This window comes from Acipenser ruthenus, chromosome 8, assembly GCF_902713425.1.
Source record: "Acipenser ruthenus chromosome 8, fAciRut3.2 maternal haplotype, whole genome shotgun sequence".
NCBI lineage: Eukaryota > Metazoa > Chordata > Actinopteri > Acipenseriformes > Acipenseridae > Acipenser > Acipenser ruthenus.
In genome coordinates, this window is record NC_081196.1 from 45,419,274 (window position 1) to 45,443,162 (window position 23,889).

The following is a 23,889-nucleotide window of genomic DNA, read 5'->3' on the forward strand; positions in this document are numbered from 1 at the left end:
ACAAGAAAAGTGACAGCAACAATACTTTGTATGGCAAAAGAATACCGGTACATCTCCAAAACTGAATCATGTCAAGTAAACAGAAAAGTCAAAAACACTGAAATTTGTCACTTTTGACTTTTTTAATCTTGTGTGACCTTTTTTTGAGCAAGATACCATCTATGCCTGTCAAATATCTGTACTTCTTCCAACCTGGCATTCTATTATAGTTGTGATTTTTATATTTAGTAAATAAATAAATAAATAACCACTGCATTACACAAGTACCGATTTTTTGGTTTTAGAGAAGACGGTCAGATTTTTATTTCTGGTGTATCCCCGCTTTTTGTTAAACTTAAGCATTTTTATTTCTTCCAGTCTTGGACTGTGGACGATGTTGTACTGGAGTGCCTGGCTTCCCTCCTGGGCTGTGTCAACCACTTAGACTTCTATCTGAAGGTTCCCCTGTTCTTAGCCGGCCATGCACAACTCTCTTTGAATGCATTTTCAAAAAGAGTGCTGACCATCCTCGGCAGATTCGCTTAGATGCGCTTCAATTCCATGAGCTTGCTGTGTAAGGCTTATTCCACACTTTGCAAGTGGTTTGTAGTTTTGAAAGCATTGGCTTACAGCAAAGCTTTGAACCATGTTACATGGAGCGCGAATCAGGGAATTAATTGATGAGAAAGCCAGCTGTTATAACCAAAATGTATTGTTTTTCACAATTTGAATTACGTGCTTGTAATTGCCAGCTTGACAGCTTTGGAGACTTCTTTGTCTATGGAACAGCTTCTCCCCATACATCATCCAGCCATTGTGCATTTAGGAACTGCGCTCGGATCACCAGAAAGTGGTTCACATAGGTCTCCCAGGTGCAGTAATAATCTTTTTTTAAAACCTGAGGAAGTTTAAAAGCTGTATATCTTATTGCAGATGCACTGTGCTACCCAGAGAGTTTTCCCTCACATTCGCATTACAGATCCAGTGTTAGCCCAGGTATCTTGTTCATATATTGTGTTAACTGATTTGCACCCTGTGTTACGCGTGGTACTGTTGAATAGCATGCACTGTAATTATGTTTTGCCCCCTATTTTTTCATATGAAAAGCCTGTCTGAAGTGAAAATGTTGATGTGAAACTCAGAATAGTGTCCTTGCAGACCTGATGCTGACCCTTTAACATTGGCTTAAACAACGTACTGTATGAGATTTCTCATAGCATGCATAATACAGTACGTATATACATTTGATGGCGAGCGATTTGTTTCCAAAACTGTGACCCGGTCGGCTTTTCCTGCAGAAATTGTGTGGTACAAAATTGCAAGTTCACAGTTAAAATACTTTCCAGTTCTAAATTGCGATTTAAAAATATCAGCTGTTTGAAGAGTTTCACATTCCAAACACATATCTGATGTTACTGTAACCCCCCGGTTGGGATCTTCATATACAGTTCTTGCAAATTTTATTTTTGAACCCAAAAAGTAGGGTTTCAACCTTTTATAAAATAATGATTGATTAGCTTGCAACTTTTTTTGAACAATGCATAGTACCCTGATGTATCTTTATAACATTTATTCCCCTGGTCCCACCCTAGTCTGTTGAAAGTAAATAAAATGCAAATTTTCTCCAAAACATAGCTCAACAAAATACTTCAGACTTTTTTTCTGTCTCATATCTTTGTGAAACCTGTTTCTTGGACACCCTGCCTCCTGTGCTGTGACCTTTCAACTGTGGTTTGTTTATTTTTTTTTTTAAGTGGCGGTGCTTTAACCTACTCAGAGCTCAGTTTTTGAAATAAAGATTTAGAGTTAGCATATATTTTAGGTTTCATACTTATTCTACCATAACACTTCTCTTGCGTCTTGTACACTAGGTATTCAGTACATATTTTATTGACGCTATACTGCCGCTATGGGTACTTCCCCAGTGCTTTGGCGTTATACCCTGTTGCAATGCACAGCGGTGGCATCATTGATAAAGAGGTGCTACGTATAATGATCTGGTAGTGGGTTTTAATCCGTGGCAGCGCCAGGCTCTCCCCGGTGAGCGGGCTGAGGAGGGCTAGGCAACAATTTGAGGGAGCTACACTCCACTTTGTGTGGGCACGTATAGTGTTGATGTTTCAATATGTCTTGCAAAACTTTAGGATGGTGGAATCTGATGCAAATTAAGTGCCTTTATTATTATTATTATTATTATTATTATTATTATTATTATTATTAAGAAGCCTTTATCCAACACAATTTACAAGGATTACAGTGCAGTATAAAGTAAGTGCTGTTGTAAACGAGCCGAGGCTAAGTGTGAACCGGCGACCCCACGCACCTCAAGTGAGAGTCAAAACCACAATACAAAAGAGCCAGGCTCTAACAACTGCATGTTAAACTAAATATAATGTTTAAAAGTAAACCAATAAAGTTCTTTGTATATAAACTAGTAGGAACTTTTGAACGTACTGAAATGGAATCAGCTCAAGAGTTTGAGATAGCATTTCCAGGAGGGAGTATTTAGTAGTAACGCAGTTCCCCCCTCAGCATAAAAGTGAGTAGTTTGTCAGTGCTCACACAGCAAGCACCCAGTCCCTGATTTCATGTTGAATGTCTGTACTGTATTGTTGGTCCCTGATTTAAAGTTGCCTTGTTGGAGACGATACCTGGAATGGTTTAATTGTTGAAACCCACAGGAAGTCTCCCAAAAGTCTTACACAACTTTTTCACGTCGATTTAATTCAGAAATTTGAGATCCCTTAATTTTTCGGTGGCGGGGCTACAGGGGGGAAGCTAAGGTAAACTTTTAGGGTGGCTTCAGCCGACCCAAGCCTCCTCCTACCGCTGCCCCTGATTTTAATACAATTTTTTTTTTTTTTTTTTTTTTTTTTTTTTTAAGGCATTGTACAAATCCAAAGATCACATTTTGCAGGGACATTTTTAATGTGTGATTTTTATAGAATTCATAAATTGTCAAATGGTTTCTGTTAACAGAGAAAAGAAAAATCTGGCAGTGTGTGAATGTCGCCTGACGAACTTTCGAAGGTTCAGAACTACCATCAAATTCTTAGCTAGTGAACGAACCTAGGAACCTTTGAACACAGCCCTACGTAGAGTTAATAAATTGCCTTTACACTAATGCACAATGTAAAAAGGTTTTGGCCATTCATTATTGTAATGATCATACCTAAACCTTGTCATCTAAATGTGTACTTTCCTGGCTGACGCATTCTGTGCATGCATAAGCGCTGAAGCAGCCTGTGTAAAACCAGTAACACATTCTCCTGCTTGACCTCAAGTCACATGCTCAGTGTCCACTTTTGTATTCACAGGAACTACGAGCGATCCACAGCAAACAGCAGCGGCAAAAGCAGATGGAACTCGAAGCAGAGATCCAGAAACAAAAGGAGCAAGAATGGAAAACTGCAGAGCTGGAAAGACAAGAAGCCCAAAGGTGTGTTTCTTTTGTTTTTTTTGTTTGTTTTTTTAATAAAAATACCATCATCAAAACAAAGAATAAACTTGAGCAACCAAATATGTTTTATGTTTTTTTCTTCTGCAATGATCTATATCTGGTACCTCTGCATACATCACATTTACTTTTATAGACCTGCTGTATCTACTGTCTTATCTATCCCTTCTTGTCTGCTAGGCGGTCTGAGGAAGAGGAGCTGCCCCAGCAGAGGGAGGAGGCACCTCCGCCGCAGTGGACGAGGAGAGTGCATGAAGAGGACAAGCCAAGGCCAGACGATGATGGGGATTGTAAAGACATGCAGGACAAACTCAACAAGATCTTCATGCAGTACCCAGAGCCAGGCAAGCTGCCAGCCCAGTCTGCCTGGCCCACTGCTGGTATGCCCATCCACCTACCTGCCACACAGCTGGATAATGCTCTGTTGTACTCCTCAATAATGTTTAACCCTTGAAAACGTACCCAATCAATCTCTTTTCTACTTGGTGGAATTAAACTTGGCATTTGTTTACCAGACCAAGGTTTACCTGACACATCCCCCTCTAAGCTGGGGTTCTGCATCAATAAACGGAAACGCAGTTCCCTGTTAAAATGCCACCTTCACATTCCGCAGGCTATTCTGTAGTTTATGGTATTGTCAGTCCTTTATTTTAACCAGGACAGTTAGTTGAGAACAGATTCTCATTTTCAGTGATGACCTGTCCTTCGTTAGGTTGCCATGCTCACCATAGCAACAGTTTTCTTCCTCTCTTGAAGGGATGGCTCTTCTGAGCAGCCATGCTATGATTTAATTTTTCTATTAAATTTAAAATAGAATATAGTACAATCAGTAATTTGATAATAGTGATGGCAATAGCTTAGCGGTAGTTTTCTGAACTGTTTTATATCAGAAATAACCCTGCTCCATTTGTTTCCCAGAAAAATTGCCAGTGACTGGTTTTGATCAGGATAAAGTGAAGGTTGTGTTCTATAGAGCTCTTTATCCATTTGATGCCAGAAGCCTTGATGAAATTACAATTCAACCTGGAGATATCGTTATGGTAAGAACCTCTAGAAGCAGGCTTGCACTTTTTATTTCCAACATCAGATAATAGTGTTATTGTAGCTTAAACCTAATGGGGGAGGGGGGGGGGGAGTATTTATTGCATTTGTTAGTTTGATACAGTAGAAATTGTAATAAGGGTTGTAAACTGGCTTTATTTATTTAATTTAATTTTAAATATTTTGCTTATATTTTTTTGGTCAGTTTTCAAGTGTGGAAATCATCTTGTTCTGCACTCAGTCCGGTTGCTGAAATGATCAACCGGACTCTTGCTCAATGTGCGAATAACGCATTTTAACCTATTACACAAGTAATTCAACCAATAAGTGTCACTAGAATCTGTAGCTGTCTTTTCCCCTCTGCTTTTTAAAACATAATTCTTCAATTATCAGCACAATTGACTAACCAGGTTTGAAGTGAAAGCTGTGCTGTGAATTGACTGCTATATTTTTAAACTCTGTGCTTTCCCGGTGGAGGTTAAAGGGGAATGGGTGAGTCTGCCATGGTTTGTGTTCATCTCAATTCACTGTGAAGCCACCCACTGTCAAATCATATCATCTGTTATTCAACTGGAACTGAGCTGAAGTGGATTGTAACATGAAGTGCTACAACACAGAAGGTGCACCAGGTGCCTCTGTTTGTTTTTTAAAAGATTTAGTTTTTAAGTATATTGCATAATAAATCTCAGATTCCTTTTTTAATGGGAATAAAGAATGTTGTATGCATCTTGTTGGACATATCCCTACTCCCTCAGCAGCATCTGTCGTCCTTATCATTCCGGTAATTATTTTATATAATTACAGTGCTTGGGTAGTTTGTCAAGCTTAAAGAAAGAAACATCTTGTTGCACGTGTGTTTTACATGATATGATATAAGCATCATACAAATGGTTGCTTTTGTTTACTTTAGTTTTATTATTTTTTAAAGCACCCAGGGTAAAATCAGGTCATTGATCTGGTTTAGTTTTCACCCCAGAAGTCCATTCAGAGTTCCCCTTATATGACCATAGCCCTCTAGGCACACATGCTACTGACATTAGCCTCCTTGAGGAGCAGGATTTTTTATATGTGCTTTGTAACTCCAAGTCTTTCTCAAGAATGGACTATTCCTTATTTATTCTATCTTTTATGAAAGGTATGACCGGCTTAAAAGGGCAATGTAGCGTAACTGCAAAGCCGGCAAATGTCATACATTGTTCTCTTGTGTATACAAGTACTGTACCACAGCAATGGCCTAGCTCAAAGATAAAACTGTATTTCAAAAGGAGAGAGCAACAGCACAATAGGCCATTTAAGTGTTATATTTAAAAATGAATCCCCCCCCCCTCCAAGCAGGCTCTAAATAGGACTAGGATAAATAGTCTCTGTTCTTGAGACTCTTGATGGGAGTGAGAATTGACCCCTTTTCATTGCTGTGCAGGTGGATGAGAGTCAGACGGGAGAGCCTGGCTGGCTTGGAGGGGAGCTAAAGGGTAAAACAGGCTGGTTCCCAGCGAACTATGCAGAGAAGATGCCAGAGAATGAGGTTCCAGCCAATCTGAAACCAGGAGTGGGGGCTGCCCCAAAACTGGCCGCCCGTGTTACGCCAACTAGCAGTGCGACACAGCCACCACCAACAGAGCCAGTCGTGCCCCCGACCATCCCTTCAACGACATCCAACAACTGGGCTGACTTCAGCTCCACGTAAGTTTCCCTTTATTCTGAGGGAATAGAAGTGCTATCCCAAAACTAGACCGGTTTCATACAGGTGCTTGATTGTTCTGGTAAATTATTTTAGTCCTGGAAATGTGCAGTTTTTTCCAAATGTCATGTAATTTGTTTTAAACAAGCATGCCCTGCATTTTTTGGAAATGTGTGTTGCATGCACACAAAATACAGTTGTATTGTTTTTACATACCTGTGATGTCAAGTCAGGCTTCAGTGTCGGTGCGGTACATTTTTCCCTCTATTCTAATCATGTTTCATTGCTTTATTTGGTTATTGTAGGTGGCCAACGAACAGCACTGAAAAGTCAGATGGTGACAACTGGGACCCCTGGCCCACCCAGCCCTCTCTGACAGTGCCCAGTGCAGGGCAGCTTCGGCAGAGATCTGCCTTCACGCCTGCCACTGTCACAGGGTCCTCTCCCTCTCCTGTTTTAGGGCAGGTAAGCAGCTGCGTCATAATAATAAAAAAAAAAAAGTAAATTTGATTTACGCAACACACTCTATTAAAGAGGCCAGTGTCTCTTCACAGTACATTGTCTTTGCCAGTTTTTCCAGGATGTCTACATTCTTTACTAATAGCTAATCATTTTATTCTCACAAGCAAACTCCCATTCTCAAAACCATGGTACACAGAATGCACATTTTATAGGACCTTTAAAACACTATCCTGGTAACAACACCTGCATAGAGCGACCTGATCTGGAGTAGCTTAAGCTGACATCACTATCAGTATCTGCTTCAAGACCAATAAGATGGAGATCTTAAACTTTTATATGATGGGAAACACAGTTTTCTTCCTGATAGGTTTGCAGTACAGTGACCATTAAGAACTTGCACAGTAAAAAATAAATGCAGTTTGATTTCCACTGTCTTTTTTCCTTGTCTCGTCAGGGGGAGAAGGTGGAGGGTCTCCAGGCGCAGGCCTTGTATCCATGGCGAGCAAAGAAGGATAATCACCTGAACTTTAACAAGAACGACGTCATCACAGTGCTGGAGCAGCAGGACATGTGGTGGTTTGGGGATGTGCAGGGCCAGAAGGGTTGGTTCCCAAAGTCCTACGTCAAACTCATTTCAGGGCCAATGAGGAAATCCATCAGGTAAAGAACTGCATTCATTGAGAGGAGTTCTTCATTTATTGGTTGATTTATTATGTACCCCTCCTTAAACAAAAAAAAAACATACAAATAAAGAAACGGTAAGCAGGACCAATGCTATAGAAGATTTCATCTCGGAGATAATATGGACTGGGAGAAATTACTACCTGTTGTGCAAAAGTTTAACATCTATAAATAAATATGCACCAAACTCTTATCAGTGTAACTTATTTAATTGTTTTTGTCCTCTGCAGCATTGATTCTTCTGGTTCTCCTGATAGCCCGCCCATCCAGAAGAGGCCAACACCTTCTCCTAGTAAACCCACTGACCCAGGAGAAGGTAGGAACATTTCTAGGAATTTATGAACCCCAAATAATGCCAGGTTTGATCCTGGATTATTAGTTTTGTGCATAATGCAGTTGGTGGATTAATTTGCGATTCATAATGTTGATGGATCACAGATTCACGGAGGGTTTATTAGAAATAGATAAATCCAATATTAATTTTCTAGAACCCAACAGTTCATAAAGTTGAAGGGTAAAAAACCTTGGAGTCAAACTTTTACTGGGAAACATTAGGCTACATATTTGGTTTCAAATGTTTCAAATTAATCCATTGCACTTTTAAAGTTTGGGTATTGGTAAAAAAATAGATGTTCTGATTCTTAACATGTTTCAATAAATAAATACAGGGTGGGTACATTGATACCTCAAACATTATAACTAGGGCTTCTGATTTTCAGTTTTAATCGATAAAACACCACCAATACAAAAAAATGACATCGGTGTATAGACAATAAATGCTGGAAATGGTTGCTCAATTCACGTTGACTTCACCCCTTTCCCATTAAAAAAAAAAAAAACCTACAACAAAAAATCTGTATAATTTGATTCATTCTGAATACTTTAAACCCACCCCAGCTACTGAGTGGCAGCAAATTCCTACATTTCTATTAAAGACTCCGCTTGCAAGATTTAAAACAAGATTACAATTAGAAGGCTTGTATACGGGATTTAAAGCTATATTAGTAAGATAGTGAGAATTTAAAACAGAATAGCAAATTGTGGCAAAATGTAAAGTGCCTAGACTCCCCAGAAGAATGTACCTGTGACTGTAAGGATTTAGTTGTGGAAGACAGCAAGGGAAAGACAGTACAAATTAGCTGTGCAAGTACTGTCAAGTTGCTACTATACATATTGTGACAGAAAAAAACGCCCAAGCATTTTGGAAAGTAACCAAAAACATACAGTGTATAAAAAACAAAAGCCCAGAAAAAAACGATTTCCATAAAACTCAAATAGCTTAAAATAAGCACAGAAAAATGAAATTAATAAAAACAGAAGTCCTAATAACTTAACTTTTTTTGTCTGTTTGTTCTTGTATTCAAATTGCTATCATCAATGCAAAAACTGTTCTGTGGTTTTTGTCTTTTGTGAAACCTAATTTCTTAACGATATGTAACAATATACATGCACCTTCACAGAAGTTCACATTTAAATAAAGGGACTTTAATAAAGAACCTAGTTAAACCTAATCTTTAATCGTCTAAAATGAGAAGAATACAGCGCTAATAATTGGATTTCTCAATTAACAGAATACATAGCAATGTACACCTACGAAAGCAATGAGCAAGGAGACTTAACGTTCCAGCAAGGAGATGTGATTCTTGTAACAAGAAAGGAAGGTGACTGGTGGACTGGAGTAGTTTCCAATAGAACTGGAGTATTCCCATCCAACTATGTCAAGCCCAAGGATTCGGAGGTAAGAGAGTCAATACATATAATGTACTTCATAAAACAAAAAAAAGATTCATAGCATTTTTGGTATTTGTTTACAAGTTTATGAATTCAAATAAAAAGCTACTTGTTTTTAAATGACAGTTTAACTAACTGTAGCCACTACCCTCACCCCACCTAAATTCCACACATATATAAAGTGTGTGCGATTGTGGTAAATAGAGATGAAAGTGCTTATGTGCTTCATGTTGAGTCATACAGCTGTGGAGTAACTGCAGTTTTTGATCAATTGGCTGTATATAGGCAATGAAGTTTGTACTGTGGATTTTCATTCATTCAGGAAGCTGGTTCAGCAGGGAAGACAGGTAGCCTGGGAAAGAAGCCAGGTAATTACATTTTATTATGACTTTCGTTCCTAGCGGCTAGGGTGGGTCAGAATAGTTTTCTTCAGTGCAACAGTTATATGTTTGATAGTATAGACTATTCTGCAAAACTTTTAAAAAGCTGCCATACAGTTTTACGGTGCTTTGTGACAACACTAAAACCATCAATAATCAATGCATCAATTAATTGTTGCACCCTACAATGCACTATTTACATTGATGTGATAAACTTACTTTCTGATCACCCTGTATATATTTAAATATATGTCCAGATGTATAGTGTTTAACATATGATTTCTACCTTTTTAATGTCTCCCTTGGCTTTGACAGAAATTGCCCAAGTCATTGCACCCTACACAGCGACGGGCACCGAACAGCTGACCCTGGCTCCTGGGCAGCTCATACTCATTAGAAAGAAGAACCCAGGGGGGTGGTGGGAAGGGGAGCTGCAGGTGAGTGAATGCAGAGGAACTGTAATATCAGCTAGAGTCAGTAGGTAAAAGAAGTGCTTCATCCAATTAGAAGTATCTTGAAAATGTAAAATGAAATGGTAAAGCACATTTAGATTTTTATTTTTTAATGCAGCTAAAGTAAATGATCAAAGTTTGTATTGCTCCAGAACTGGTTAAATACAACAGGCACAACTAATAGTTGCAAAGGCATTAGGACACCAGGCGTTGCAGGATAAAGAACAAAAATAAATTGGACATTTGTGTGTGTTTGATTTGGTATTTTGTAAAAAGTCACTGAGATGGAAAGGGAGAGAGTTAAATGAAACCTGATTACTTTCTTGTATTCAGAATGAAGACAATTGCTGAAATGTGCTTCAATGCCCTTGACGTAGAGCTGTATTGATATTGATACTGATCTTTAGTTAGCAGTTATGACCGAAATGCGTTTCTGAAGTATTGAACCGTCTTGCCTGCATCACAAGCATACAGGAATGGGTTGTGTGGAACAGATCTCAACCTTGAACAGCATTGTAGGTCAACTGACAAGCATAAGCACCAGTGAAGTATGTGCGGCAGTCCACAGGTTTATGACGGTTAATACTTGTTTTAAAATATGAAGGTCTAACTTGGGTGTTCAAATTAACATTCAGTGCGTTTTACATGAACATAAGAATTCCGGTATTTCAGAATATATAGTTTTCTGAAAAGTAATTCCGATAGTCATGTAGACAGCTTTTGAAAAAACGTATTGGAAAATTCCAAAAGTAAGTTTTCAGAAAACACCACCTAAAATATTCTAAAAGCATTCAGAAAACTAACATAATTGATGTCATGTAAACACACTTCAGAAAACTTATTCTAATAGTGTACTGCACATGTGCAAACCTGGACATCATTCCTGCACTTGATTACACCATGTAACAATTTTTTTTTTTTTTTTTTGTTCCTGGGTAGTAGTGTTATTTCCTAATTGCTTATGCCTCAAAAGTATAGAAAATGGCTATTATTCCCCACAAACTTTGCTTTTGTGACCAGGACAGTGATATTTTGAAATTTACCTATTTCCAATGAGAAAAAGGGCGAATTTGTGTCTTTTCGTTCACATAAAGCCAGAAAAAAACAACATATGAATCCAAATTAACATGTATTTATACTAAAGTAATACAAAAATGACTACAAAAGATTTAGAAGTGAGTAGTTTTTCGAGATTTACGATTATACTGTAAATCACTTTCACGAACCAGCCCCCAAATGTAGTCTTCCATCACGTTCTCGTTATACTGTCCTCCACTGACAGCTCATCCAGGAGCCTCAAAGCCGTGCTGCTCCATAATGGTAACAAGTACCCGTCTCTTCCCCTGGCTCACTCGGTGCACCTCAAAGAGGATTACAACAGCATCAAGACCTTGCTTGACGCCTTGAAGTATGATGAGTACGGCTGGGACCCCCGGAAGGTGCTGATGCCATCAAATTGGGCCTTATGAAACAATTTGTCAGAGCTCTAGATAAGGAGTCGGCAGCCTTCAAGTACCTTCAAGACTTCTTCCCTAAGCTGTCTGAGGCAAAGGTCAAAGCCGGTGTCTTCGTCGGAACACAGATAAAGAAGATCCTGGAGTGCAATGAATTCCCCAAGAAGCTCACTAGTAAGGAGAAAGCGGCTTGGAACAGCTTTGTCGCAGTGGTTCGGGGCTTCCTGGGCAATCACAAGGCCGAAAACTATGTGGAGCTGGTTGAGACTCTGGTGAAGAATTACGGCACAATTGGCTGTAGGATGTCCCTCAAAGTCCATATCCTTGATGCTCATCTTGATAAATTCAAGGAGAACATGGGAGCGTACTCGGAGGAGCAAGGCGAGCGCTTCCACCAGGATATACTGGACTTTGAACGCCGCAACCAAGGACAGTATAACGAGAACATGATGGGAGACTACATTTGGGGGCTGATTCGCGAAAGTGATTTACAGTATAATCGTAAATCTCGAAAAACTACTCACTTCTAAATCTTTTGTAGTCATTTTTGTATTACTTTAGTATAAATACATGTTAATTTGGATTCATATGTTGTTTTTTTCTGGCTTTATGTGAACGAAAAGACACAAATTTGCCCGTTTTCTCATTGGAAATAGGTAAATTTCAAAATATCACTGTCCTGGTCACAAAAGCAAAGTTTGTGGGGAATAATAGCCATTTTCTATACTTTTGAGGCATAAGCAATTAGGAAATAACACTTACTACCCAGGAACAAAAATTGTGTTACATAGTGTTTATTAAAGCAGCTATATCCACATTTTCGAGAAAAAAAAAAAAGAACACAGCAGCAATAATGATTAAACTTTCTGGACACAGAGACGAGGCTTGGTACCAGTGGGAATTGGGAGAACGAGTTTTGTGATATTCCTATTTCAATGTCCATTGATCAATGTTGGGGACAGTAATACTTTTTGTAAATATTAGAGCTCTACAATTTTTTTATTGTAAAAAGATCAACAAAACAAGATCAAGACGAGGAGAAAGGACAGTATGGTAACTATTGTTTCTCAGTTTTGCTTGTCAAGCTATAGAACGGTGTCTTGTTTAAGGGTGGAGATGAAAAGCAGGCTGGAGGCACATAATGGGAGCTGCTTAATGATTTTAGATTATATAATATGTACTCCAAGGGATGCTTTTCTATTTTGTGTTGTATTTAAAAAACAATAACAGAGTTAGAAATGGATATCGGATTTCAGTCACAGATCAGTTTACACGGATCCATTTGTTTAGTTAAGGATAAAGTTCTATTCATTTTTAAATAAACTAATAGTATTTGATCAAAAGAAAACTCCATTATTACAACTGTACTTGTTCACACAGAAATTGCCTTTACTGTTAGCGCAGCAAATGAATTCTAGCTGGTAAAATGCACTGAGAATTTACAGTACCATATGTAAGGTACAGTAGCTTATATGAAAAAAAAAGATGCACTGTTGTAAGGAGTGGACAGTTTGCACACGCTGGGGAACAAGAGATGTACAGGATAATAATCTGTTGAATACAGCACAATAATTTGCAACTTCGCTAAATCTAAATTACCTGATAATTCATGCCTGAGTCTTACTGCAGGCTGAACCAAGCCTTGTCTGTTCCCTCCTAATTGCTACTGCGTATGCACAAATGCTCTGCGTTTGCCAAAAAAATGAAATCCATGTACACAGTTGAATTTATGAGAATTGTAATTGGATTATCTATTCCAAGTCATGTAAACACAGAAAGGTCTCTTTCAGACAACCGATTTTCTGATTCAGTTTTCCTAATACAAGTGTTTTCTGAAAACTTGATCTAATGTAATCATACTGATGTGATTTAAACCTTTCTGTATACTGTTTGAATTAAGTTTTATTTGGAGAAGGTGTTTTTGTTGACTGTCCAAATGAAGCCAACACATTGAGGCAGTTGCTGACTGACCTTTGATCTCCTACAGTAACTCTTAGCCCTTGATCTAACCAGTACGACCCCTACTGAGAAATGTCCATTGACTTGCAGAGCATGATATTTAAAAAACATATTTTCTTGGCTGCTTTTTTAGGCTAGAGGGAAGAAACGACAAATAGGGTGGTTCCCAGCTAATTATGTAAAGTTGTTGAGCCCCAATACCAGTAAATGTACCCCAACTGAGCCCCCCAAACCCACAGCTCCTAATGCAGGTAGGTGGTTTTAAATAATATTAAACCTTTTGAGGTGGGGTGGGTGGGTACCAGCAATGTGATGCAGCATCTTCCTCATCTTTAATGCATCAAACATTAATGCATTAACATTTTGGAGAGTCACAAAGTCATGATTAATTGGCAAATATTATAATAATAATAACTGCTGCTGAAGGGTAGAGGCCAATGCATGACAGTAAAATACTGGAAGAATATTTAAGAGGTAGCAGTAGACTGGCACCATAAGCCTCATTGTGTGGCATTTTGTACTTGGTTGCAGTCTATTGGTCTGCTCTTCCTTAAAAGTTCTCCACAATTTTAAATTTCAAGTAACCTTAAATACAAGAGGTTTACAGTAGTTAACTGTTTGAGGATTTTGCTGCTGGAATTGTAAAAATATATATTTAAACATTTTTTTTTTTACAGTGTGTATGTGTATATATGTATGTGTGTGTATATATATATATATATATATATATATATATATATATATATATATATATATATATATATAATATATATTGCTTACATGAAAGATTCCAAAGACTGCATAGTCCATACATTTGACAAACACACTAGTGCAATATGTTATGTGGTTCTAAATTAAACCACGAAGTGGATCTCATGAATTAAATTAATTGGTGTTGTGACAGGGTAGCATCACGGCCCAAGCTGTTACCAGCAGGAATTGGAGACGGAAAGCTGCAGTTTTAAGCGTGTGTGCGCACATTTATTTAACAAAATAACACATAAAACACAGGAACAAATAAACATGACACGAGGGCCAAAACAAATGTTTAACCAAAACAAAACAGTACAGGCTGGGCATTCGCCTTCACTATAAAGTTTTCAAACCAATACAAAAATCACAGCACAAACACTCCTAATTAGGGAAAGGCTTACACCTGTGATTGCTGGCAGTGATAGATTTAGCCCCATCCCTGCCAACCTTAAGTTCCCCACTACTTAGAGCAGCACGGCTTCTGCTCTGCCACATACCTCCTTCCTTGTGCAACCCACACGTGGCCGCAATCGTCCACCTGCCCCTTTAAAACAACAACCCCCTTCCCACTTGTCCGGTTTTCTCCCTCTGGATTCTTTGTGGTTGGGTTGGTGGGCAGATTGGTCAGTTCCGTGGTGGAGGTGGTCCCTGCACCACCTCCTTCGGCTGGGGGGGTCCTGGGCCTTGATTATAGGGGCGCCCGTCTAACCCTTCTTGTAACCCCAGGGCTTTTGTAAAGGGGTGTCTGTTTAACTCCTGTGACAACTCCTGGCTTCCATAAAGGGGTGCCCATTTAACCTCTTTTGTGACCCCTGGGCTTCTGTGAGGGGGTGACTGTTTAACCCCCTTTCTACCCCCTAATCCCAAGTGACTTTTGCCCCCTTGGGGCTACTTTACAGGGGGTCGCAATGCTGCGCCCTCTGGTGATGGCAACGCTGGGCACTCTGGTAGTGGCGACACTGGCGCTGGACACTCAGGCGACAGTGGCACGGGCACTCCAGCAGTGGCAATGGCAGTATCTCAGGGCACTCCAGCAGTGGCAACGCAGGCTGCTATGCTGGGCACTCCGGCGGTGCCGGATGTGTGAGGCACTCTAGCAATGGCGATGCTGGCAGAGGCGAGGGGCACTCCAGCAGTGGCGACACTGGCAGCTACAATGCAGGGCACTCTGGCAGTGGCACTGACAGCAGCGCAGGCGCTGAGCCCTCTGGACGTGGACATGGTGAGGTTGGCCCGATGGTTGCCCTGCTGACTGGAGCCAGGGGAAGCTCCTCCCCTTCCGGCTCTGAAGACGACATCGGCCCCTCCCTGTCCAGCTGTGGAGACGGCAGCAGCCCCTCCCCCTTTGGCACTCGGGCAGGTAGCACCTCTCTCTCTGGCACTGGAGATGGTACCGTCTCCTTTCTTCGCCTCCAGGAACGGCCTCTCCTCCCCTTTTTGTTTTGGGGCAGGCAGTTTGGTCTTCTCTAGGCAGGTAGCTCCTCCTCTTCTGCTTGGAGGGGGCAGCATACCACCTTGTGCCCGAACTCCCCACACATAAGGCACCAACCTTGGTCCTCAAGGCCACCAAGGAGATCCTCCAGTCTGCCATCCCACAAACAAAGGATTTCTGGGTCCTTGTATACATCTGGCTACTCCCCAGTTAGCACCAATTACTTAATTGGAGAATAGCCACACCTGTGACTGCTGACAGGGATAGCTTTAACCCCATCCCTGCCAACCTTACATTCCCACACATACACTAGTGTCAATTAAGTGTTTGAAACGTTGAGGGAGAGTTTAAGTTAGACCAATATAGTGGTTTAACTGGGGTTGAACCAGACCTCAGTACCTTGATAGTGGTCTAAGTAAGTGTAAAGATGCATTTGACACACACATTTTAATGAAGGAACTATGTTGGTAGAGCTTGTGAAATCCTGAATGCAGTTAATAACTTCAAAGCCCTTCAGATCCTGTTCTTTTGATGTGAAATGTTGCCTCTAAATACAGGTTCTGTTTTGCAGTATGCCAGGTGATAGGCATGTACGACTACATTGCACAGAACGATGACGAGCTTGCCTTTGGAAAAGGACAAATTCTAAACGTTTTGAGCAAGGAGGACCCTGATTGGTGGAAAGGGGAACTAAACGGCTCCGTGGGGCTATTTCCATCTAACTACGTCAAACTAACGACCGACACAGACCCCAGTCAGCAATGTAAGTGAAATACTGTACCTTTCTTTGATTTTTATTTACGTTAATGTTTTTTAAATAACAGAAACATGCAGCATTACTATGAGTCAGCTAACCAGTTGCGGGATTCAAAGCTGAATGTTTGCTGCACTTATCTCTTTGAAGACCTTCTGTAGTGCAATATTTAGTTGTTTCTTTTGTTTATTTCTTTCCCCACCCTTGCTGTTAGTCCCATCCGTGTTGTAGCATGTGATACTTTTTTTTTTGTGTTTTTTTTCATCTGTTCGTGTCATGCTGTTGTGTTTTTTTGTTTGTTTGTTTTTTATGCCTGACTCATTTTGTTTCTCCAAGCTTGTATTTTTTGCACATTTTGTTTTTTATTTTTATTTTTTTTTTGTTTTTTGCTTATGTGTTGTGTTTTCCTCCTTTTTCTAGGAATCATATGTTGCCCATTCCCCACTCAGGCTTGAAAGTCCTCAAAGAGACCCACTATCCCCTATTCACTGCCCCGAGGGATGATGGGAGATGCAGCCTTGATCATGTGACTCCTGCATGATCACCAACTGCCTTCTGACTAGAAGAACCCACTGCAAAGCAGTTTATTACCTCATTTTTAATGTTAGATGCACGTTATCAACATTCACGTTCCTACTATTTTTATTTTAAGTAATTTTGATTTGAAATTAAAAAAAAAAAAATTAAATAACATAAAAAAAACAAAAACATCAAAACATAAGTCAGGATAGTGGGTCCTTTTGCGGAATTTGGTTTACTAATTCTAACACGCAATTTATTATATATATTTTTTAAACCGAATATGTCTACAGTTAATAGAAAAAAAGGCAAAACTGCTTCCATTGGCTTTTCTCCCACCCTTCCCCTCCCCTACCTTGCAAAAAGACCCACTATCAAAGAATGCTGCATGTGGTGTTTACTGTTCATAATGCACATCACCTGAGACACCTAACGTAGTGAATGTGTTTGTGTTCCAGTCACTAGGGGGTAAGCAACAAAGTTTAGACTTTTAGGAGTCGATGTAATTGGGAGAATGTTGCTGCTTACAAATGGTGTATATGATAATGCTCTTCAAATTAAACATAAAGAAATCAGAACTTCTTTGCTTACCCACTCAAATGTCCCTGTGTTTGTTGTATATCATGTAACTTTTATGTTGTGTCTTTTCTTTTGAGGGGAGAGGTGTGAGGGATGGTTTAAATAAATAAATAAAATAAAAACACTATGAAGAAGAAAAAGTACAATTGCCATCCAGAATATTTCTAGCAGCCACAACAGTTAGTAGTTAATTTAGTGTGGATGCCTTTGTGGCTGGCCTATTGATCATAATGTATGAAGTGGTTGGGGAGAAGGACTTTTGTGATGATTCTCTGTTCATTGTCTTTACTAGTTAATGTCCGTTTAGTTGCTCCATTCTTCTCTTAAATTACTATGAAGTTTGTATTGCCACAAAAGTCCATTGTTGTAGCATCTGTATCCCAAGTACTGTTAGTCACATACAGTGACCAACTTTTTATTTTTATATTCCAGATCAAATATATTGGATAGTGTTGTTGTTTTTTTTTTTTATTATTATGATCGTTAAAACATAGTATTTTAATTTTTTATTATTATTTTAATAAACTGACTGGTAGGTTTTAAATTGAGTTCACTTTTGCTTGAAATATGGCAACACAGTCTTACAAGAATAATCACAAAAACCTTTCAGTTCTCTCTCTCTCTCTCTCTCTCTCTCTCTCTCTCTCTCTCTCTCTATAATATTAGCTAAGCTTGGTTTTTGTATCAATTTTTTGTTGATGAATATATAATGAACAAAGAAATCCACTTTCTTCACAAGAAAGAATGTTTTGAAAAAAATACTACCCTCCAGTTAATTCCAATGTTTACAAGTGAAATATTTTAGACTGTGGTATTTATACAAATTAACATTCAATGGAGCTTTCTGCCAAGTATTGGGATTAAGTTAAACACATACAAGTTTAATTCATGAGTAACATTTTGTAACTACTTGAAGCATGACAATTAAAGTATAGTATATTGGTACCATATCTTCTTTTTTTGTTTATTATTTCTGCATCTGATAACAGTATTTGTAGTTTTAATGGTATAATAAAGCATTGGGCTTGCACCATGTGTGTTATCAAATGATGCTGTATTATGACAGTATTGGAAGTTGCTGCTTTTATAAAAAATGTTGGTTAAAGTGTTCATACTGTTTCACAAAAGACCTACCATCCTTGTTGGAATAGTGGTGGATCATAGATGTACTTTTACCAGCTTTGATATTTATCAAAAAAGGTGAAAGTCCACAATGAATGCTGTATCTCTCTCTCTCTTCTCCATTACAATGCAGAAAGAACAATTGAGGCTCCTGCTCCGTTGCACTTGTTACTGAAGTATTTCATGGAAATGAATGTAATTATATATATATATATATATATATATATATATATATATATATATATATATATATATATATATATATTATATATATAGCTTTAACAAATGTAACGCAGTCTTTATAGAAATGACATGTATAAATAACTATTAAATGCGCCATGGTAATAGTAGACATATCAGTGTGTGCTTTCTTTTCTTTATATATATTGGGATGTACAGACTGGCTCAGTATTGGACCTTATATTGGAATTTAGATCTTGCAGTTCTCATTGTGCCCTAATTGTCAAATTCATTCAAACTAAACAATTGCTTGCTTAACCCTCCCGATTTCAGTTTGTAAAGCTGGTAGTCATATCTCGGAGAAACGGATAACGACAGAACGTTTGTACAGCACTGAAACACTACGTATATATATATATATATATATATATATATATATATATATATATATATATATATATATATATATATAGACTACCAGTCAAAAGTTTTAGAACACCTCCATTTCTCCAGTTTTTATTGAAATTTACGCAGTTTAATGTCTCAATGTACTCTGAAATTAAAGCATAGAACAAATAAACAATTGGAGATAAAAAAGAAATCCTGGAATCGTTTTGTTTAACAAAATGTAATCTAAATTTTTGACTCATCAAAGTAGCCACCTTTTGCAGATATAACAGCCGAACACACTCGTGGCATTCTTTCTACAATGGAAATCAAATATTGTTCGGAAAGTTCTTCCCAACACTGTTGCAGAAGTTCCCACAAATGTGTTGCACTTGTAGGTTGCTTTGCTTTCACCCTTCTGTCCAGTTCATCCCAAACCAGCTCGATGGGGTTTAAGTCTGGAGACTGTGCTGGCCATTCCATGATTTGAAGCCTACCGTCTTGTTCTTTTCTTCTAAGCTAGTTCTGACATAGCCTGGAGGTATGTTTTGGGTCATTATCTTGCTGTAGGATGAACCCCTGACCAACTAGGCGTATACCAGAGGGTACTGCATGGCGCTGCAAAATGCTGTGGTAGCAGTTTTGGTTCAGGGTGCCACTCACTCTGTGCAAGTCGCCGACTCTGGATCCAGCAAAAGAGCCCCAGACCATCACGCTTCCTCCTCCATGTTTGACAGTTGGTGTCACACACCGAGGAACCATCCTTTCGCCTACTCGACGGCGTACAAAAACCCTGCGTGATGAACCGAAGATTTTAAATTCTGATTCATCGGTCCATAAGACCTTCTTCCAGTCTTCAGTAGTCCACTGGCGGTGCTTCATGGCCCAGGCAAGCCTCTTTTTCTTATTTTGCCATCTTAGCAATGGCTTTCTTACTGCCACTCGACCTGTCAAACCTGCAGCTCGAAGTCTTCTCTTCACAGTTGAAACTGAGACTTGCTTACTTCGACCAGTGTTACGCTGTGCTTAAAGCTGTTGTCCTGTGAGCCGCCTATCACGCAAGCTGTTGACTCTCAGAAACTTGTCTTCTGATTCTGTTGTGGCTTTGGGTCTGCCAGACCTCTTCCTGTCAGAGTTTCCTCCAGTTTCCAAGTGCCTTTTGATGGTGTAGGAAACTATACTCACTGACACCTTGGCTTTCTTTGCAATTTCTCTAAAGGAAAGACCTACACTTTTAAGGGTTATAATGGTCTGTCTGTCTTCCTTTGTTAATTGCCTTTTTCTCGCCATTATGAGAGCAATATACTACTTCCTGCAGTACAATACTGTCCAAATAATGCTTAAGAGGGTGTAGTAACAGTCTGTTCCAACACTGCTTTTATACAGACAGAGGGTTTGTAAGTAATCAACAAAAGTTGGGACACCTGTAGGAACTGTTAGCATCAACTTCAAAGGCTTAATTTACTTCCATTGCTGCAGAACAGCTGTTGTTAACCCATTACTTGTTCCCTGAAAAAGGCCTTTTTGTATAACTCTGAAATGTACATTATTATTCAATTTTTGGTAACCTAAACTTTTTTTTTTTTTTTAAAAACAAAAAAAAAAAAACCAAAACACCTCTGGCTGTTTACCGCGCGACCTTTGTACCATTTCAGGTTATTCACTAGACTTGAACTGCTTAAATTTCAATAAAAACTGGAAAAATGGGGGTGTTCTAAAACTTTTGACCGGTAGTGTATATGTTAAAAAAAAAATAATTCCATCTCTGGTTTCTGTGACAGTTTAAAATTACTCGACCTTCGGTCTCGTAATTTATAACATCACAGAAACCCTAGATGGAATTATTTTCCTGTAACTCACTGAAGCCCATCTATTATTCTATATTTATTCATCATAGATATAAAATTGCTTATAAATTTAATTAAATAGAAAATGGTTCCCTGTATTCTGGTTTTGTGCTTCTTAAAATAATGCCAGAGATCTTTATAATGTCCACTGAATAGACATGACCTCTGTTTTAACCCTTCCCCTAACACTGCTATGATATTAGTCGTCACACTGCCCTTTTTGTCACCTTTTACTCTCCAGTCAAAGGGTTGTTCATGAATAGAACTAACATACAACATACACTAGCACAAACACATTTTATGCTGCCAAAGTTAATACATGTCACAATGGACCACTGTCCCATAAAAAAATCAATACTTAAACTCCACCACACCCTCCCCCAATTTATGTAGAAAGAATTTATTTACATAAAGTATGGGTTGGTTAACAGTAAATAAAAGTGGAATATAAAAAATATATATATTCTATTTTGCCTTTTATAAATCTGAATCTTCTGAGGTTCTGAACCTCCTAGATATTCCTGTTAGTCTAATGAAATTCTTGCTTTGAGGAGCCCTTTTTGCAGGAGTAGTCACACAAGTAGTCAATGCAGAGTGGTAAATTCCCAGGTCTGGACTGGTTTGCCATGTCATTTTATTACGAGTTCTTGACTCTTAATTTTTGGTTTTGCTGACTCCTGTATTCTCATTTCATGTCGCTGTCCATATAACCGCCCCTTTGTGAAGAATCGATTTTATTATTGCTGCTTATACTATCCGTTCTCCCTCCTTAATGTTGATATAAAGGTACTTGCTAAAGTCTTGGCTCACTGGATTTAATCTGTTCTTTTTTAAAAGTCTTGAGAACTGACAGGGTTTATACTTTGTAGATACTTCTCTTTAAAATTGTATCCAACAGCTTCTGTTTGGGAATTTTCACCACAGTTGGCCTCATAGCCTAGCTAGACTTGTCCTAATATATATATATATATATATATATATATATATATAATCACGTATTACTTTATTGAAATTGACATTTAATGAAGAAGCTTTCCTGCATATTTTTTTTTTTTTTTTTTTAAATCTGTATTTATGTTGCAGTGAAGATTTAGAAAAATGAACGAGAAAAGAATTAACTTGTTGTCGCGCACATTCTGAATTATCACGCATACTTGTTTGTGTCTCGTTACCTTTAAAACACACACACACACACACAGACACACAAGTATATAAAATACTAAGTATGAGCTTTACTACTTAAAAAATAGATGTGCATAACATCTAAAAGTTTTATTTGATTAAAGTAGTCTATAAATGTAGGTGGAAAATGTGGAAACACGGGGGGTTACACTACAATACAATAAAAAACGGTATGATCCTTTGGCCTATATGAATATAAGATTGAGAACAGGGGGATATGTAAAAATACATATGAGGTTCCTGAGCAGCTTCATGCACTGGCAGTTATATAGGTGGAGTACCAGGCTGAGCATCCTAATGTTCCTGTACACATCTGCCAGTCCCTATACCCTGCCTGCTGCTGGTCTGCAGCTGCGGTAGAAGGGCCAGGCACATAATCCGCTTAACACACACACATTATCATGAAACATGGATGTCTTGTAATATTAAAACATTCAAACAAAAGTCTTTATTTTAAGCGATACTGTACATTTATGTTTTTTGTTAACTATATCCATTACTAATTGTACAATATGCCAACTGATGCTAACAATTCATTCCAGTTCTGTGCAGTGGGAGAAGAGGTGGAGCTCTGTTCCTGGGACATCTTAAAAGAATTATAGAAAGAAAATACTACTACTACTACTACTAATATAAGGCTAAAAGTTCAGTTAGTTGTGCTTAACAACATGCATTTATACAAACATTAATAATAGGCTATACGAGAGGGTTACATTTGCAGCATCTTTTGTGTTCTTTCTCGTGTGTGTGGTTTGGTATGGCTTTGCTGAGGAATAACGTGAGATTCCGCCAGTTAAACGGGATCTTGACTGCTGAAATCTCGTGACACACAAGCACAATTCCTGCTCCGGTTTACATGGGTTTTTACAGCTATTTTTATTGTGAGAAAGCAATTGACCCTGCCCTTAAAGTCGCGCTGACCAAAGGACGTTCTTTTGCTGTTTCACAATGTATTGGCGTGACAACATCACACAGTCATGACTGAAGAGTTGATTTTCACGAGAGTGGTGCATTTGCAGCAGGCTGATGTTATTTAAAAGTTTTCTTTTTTTCTGAGAGGTGTTCTTCTCTAGTGCTGCCAATCCAAAACTTCTAACGAACACCAAAATGAATCTCAAATTGAGTTTATAAGCAGTTTCTCTTTTACAATTTGCTAGCTGCTGTAACCCATCTACGTTATTCCTAGGCTGGGTTGAACTAACACACAGATGTAATTGACAGCCACCGGATGTTTTGCAGGGTGCGCCGATTTACACCTATTGGACATGCTGACCCCTACGGAGAGGAAGAGGCAAGGCTACATTCATGAGCTGATTGTGACAGAAGAGAACTACGTCAATGACCTCCAGCTGGTCACAGAGGTATGGACTCCCCTTTGGATACACTTCCAATGTACCAGTTTTAGTTTGCTTTCATTAGGTTTTCTATATTCCTTTAAATCAAGAAATATCACCTGTCATTGAGGCGTTATATATTTTTTTCTCTTTTTGCTCTTATTTGTAAAAGGATGTCTCTTGAAAACAACACCAGTTTGTCTTCTGTCTCTCTGCTATCTACATGCATACAGTCTTAATGCTAACCTATTGTCCCCCTAGACCTTTCAGAAGCCCATGCTAGAGTCTGAGCTACTGACTGAGAAGGAGGTGTCCATGATTTTTGTGAACTGGAAAGAACTGATTATGTGCAACATCAAGCTACTGAAGTATGTTTCCCAACCCCCTACAGGACTATATTAACTTTTACTTAGAATCCATCCTTTGTATTATGTAAGCTCAATTGGATACAGTTTAACTGAAATGAAATAAATAGTCTCATGTTTTAACTGTGACTGGAGTTCAGGTTTGATGTTCAATGCTG

At 38.7% G+C, this 23,889-nt stretch overlaps 1 protein-coding gene across 6 annotated transcripts in view; it reads left to right on the plus strand.

Moving 5' to 3' along the window:
• LOC117407137 (intersectin-1-like) overlaps window positions 1–23,889 on the plus strand; it is an 83,263-nt gene that overhangs the window by 49,479 nt on the left and 9,895 nt on the right. For 4 of the 6 annotated variants that reach the window (XM_059029090.1, XM_059029089.1, XM_059029091.1 and 1 more), the window contains 15 exons: window positions 3,297–3,418; window positions 3,617–3,816; window positions 4,355–4,476; window positions 4,955–4,969; window positions 5,898–6,160; window positions 6,464–6,623; window positions 7,075–7,280; window positions 7,532–7,617; window positions 8,873–9,039; window positions 9,355–9,400; window positions 9,728–9,849; window positions 13,411–13,528; window positions 16,034–16,225; window positions 23,272–23,393; window positions 23,628–23,734. In XM_059029090.1, the coding sequence (XP_058885073.1) occupies window positions 3,297–3,418; window positions 3,617–3,816; window positions 4,355–4,476; window positions 4,955–4,969; window positions 5,898–6,160; window positions 6,464–6,623; window positions 7,075–7,280; window positions 7,532–7,617; window positions 8,873–9,039; window positions 9,355–9,400; window positions 9,728–9,849; window positions 13,411–13,528; window positions 16,034–16,225; window positions 23,272–23,393; window positions 23,628–23,734 (2,048 nt within the window). Of the gene's footprint in view, window positions 1–3,296; window positions 3,419–3,616; window positions 3,817–4,354; window positions 4,477–4,954; window positions 4,970–5,897; window positions 6,161–6,463; window positions 6,624–7,074; window positions 7,281–7,531; window positions 7,618–8,872; window positions 9,040–9,354; window positions 9,401–9,727; window positions 9,850–13,410; window positions 13,529–16,033; window positions 16,226–16,636; window positions 18,362–23,271; window positions 23,394–23,627; window positions 23,735–23,889 lie in introns of those variants that run through there. The other 2 variants (XM_059029092.1, XM_034011815.3) reach the window with 2 other exon arrangements.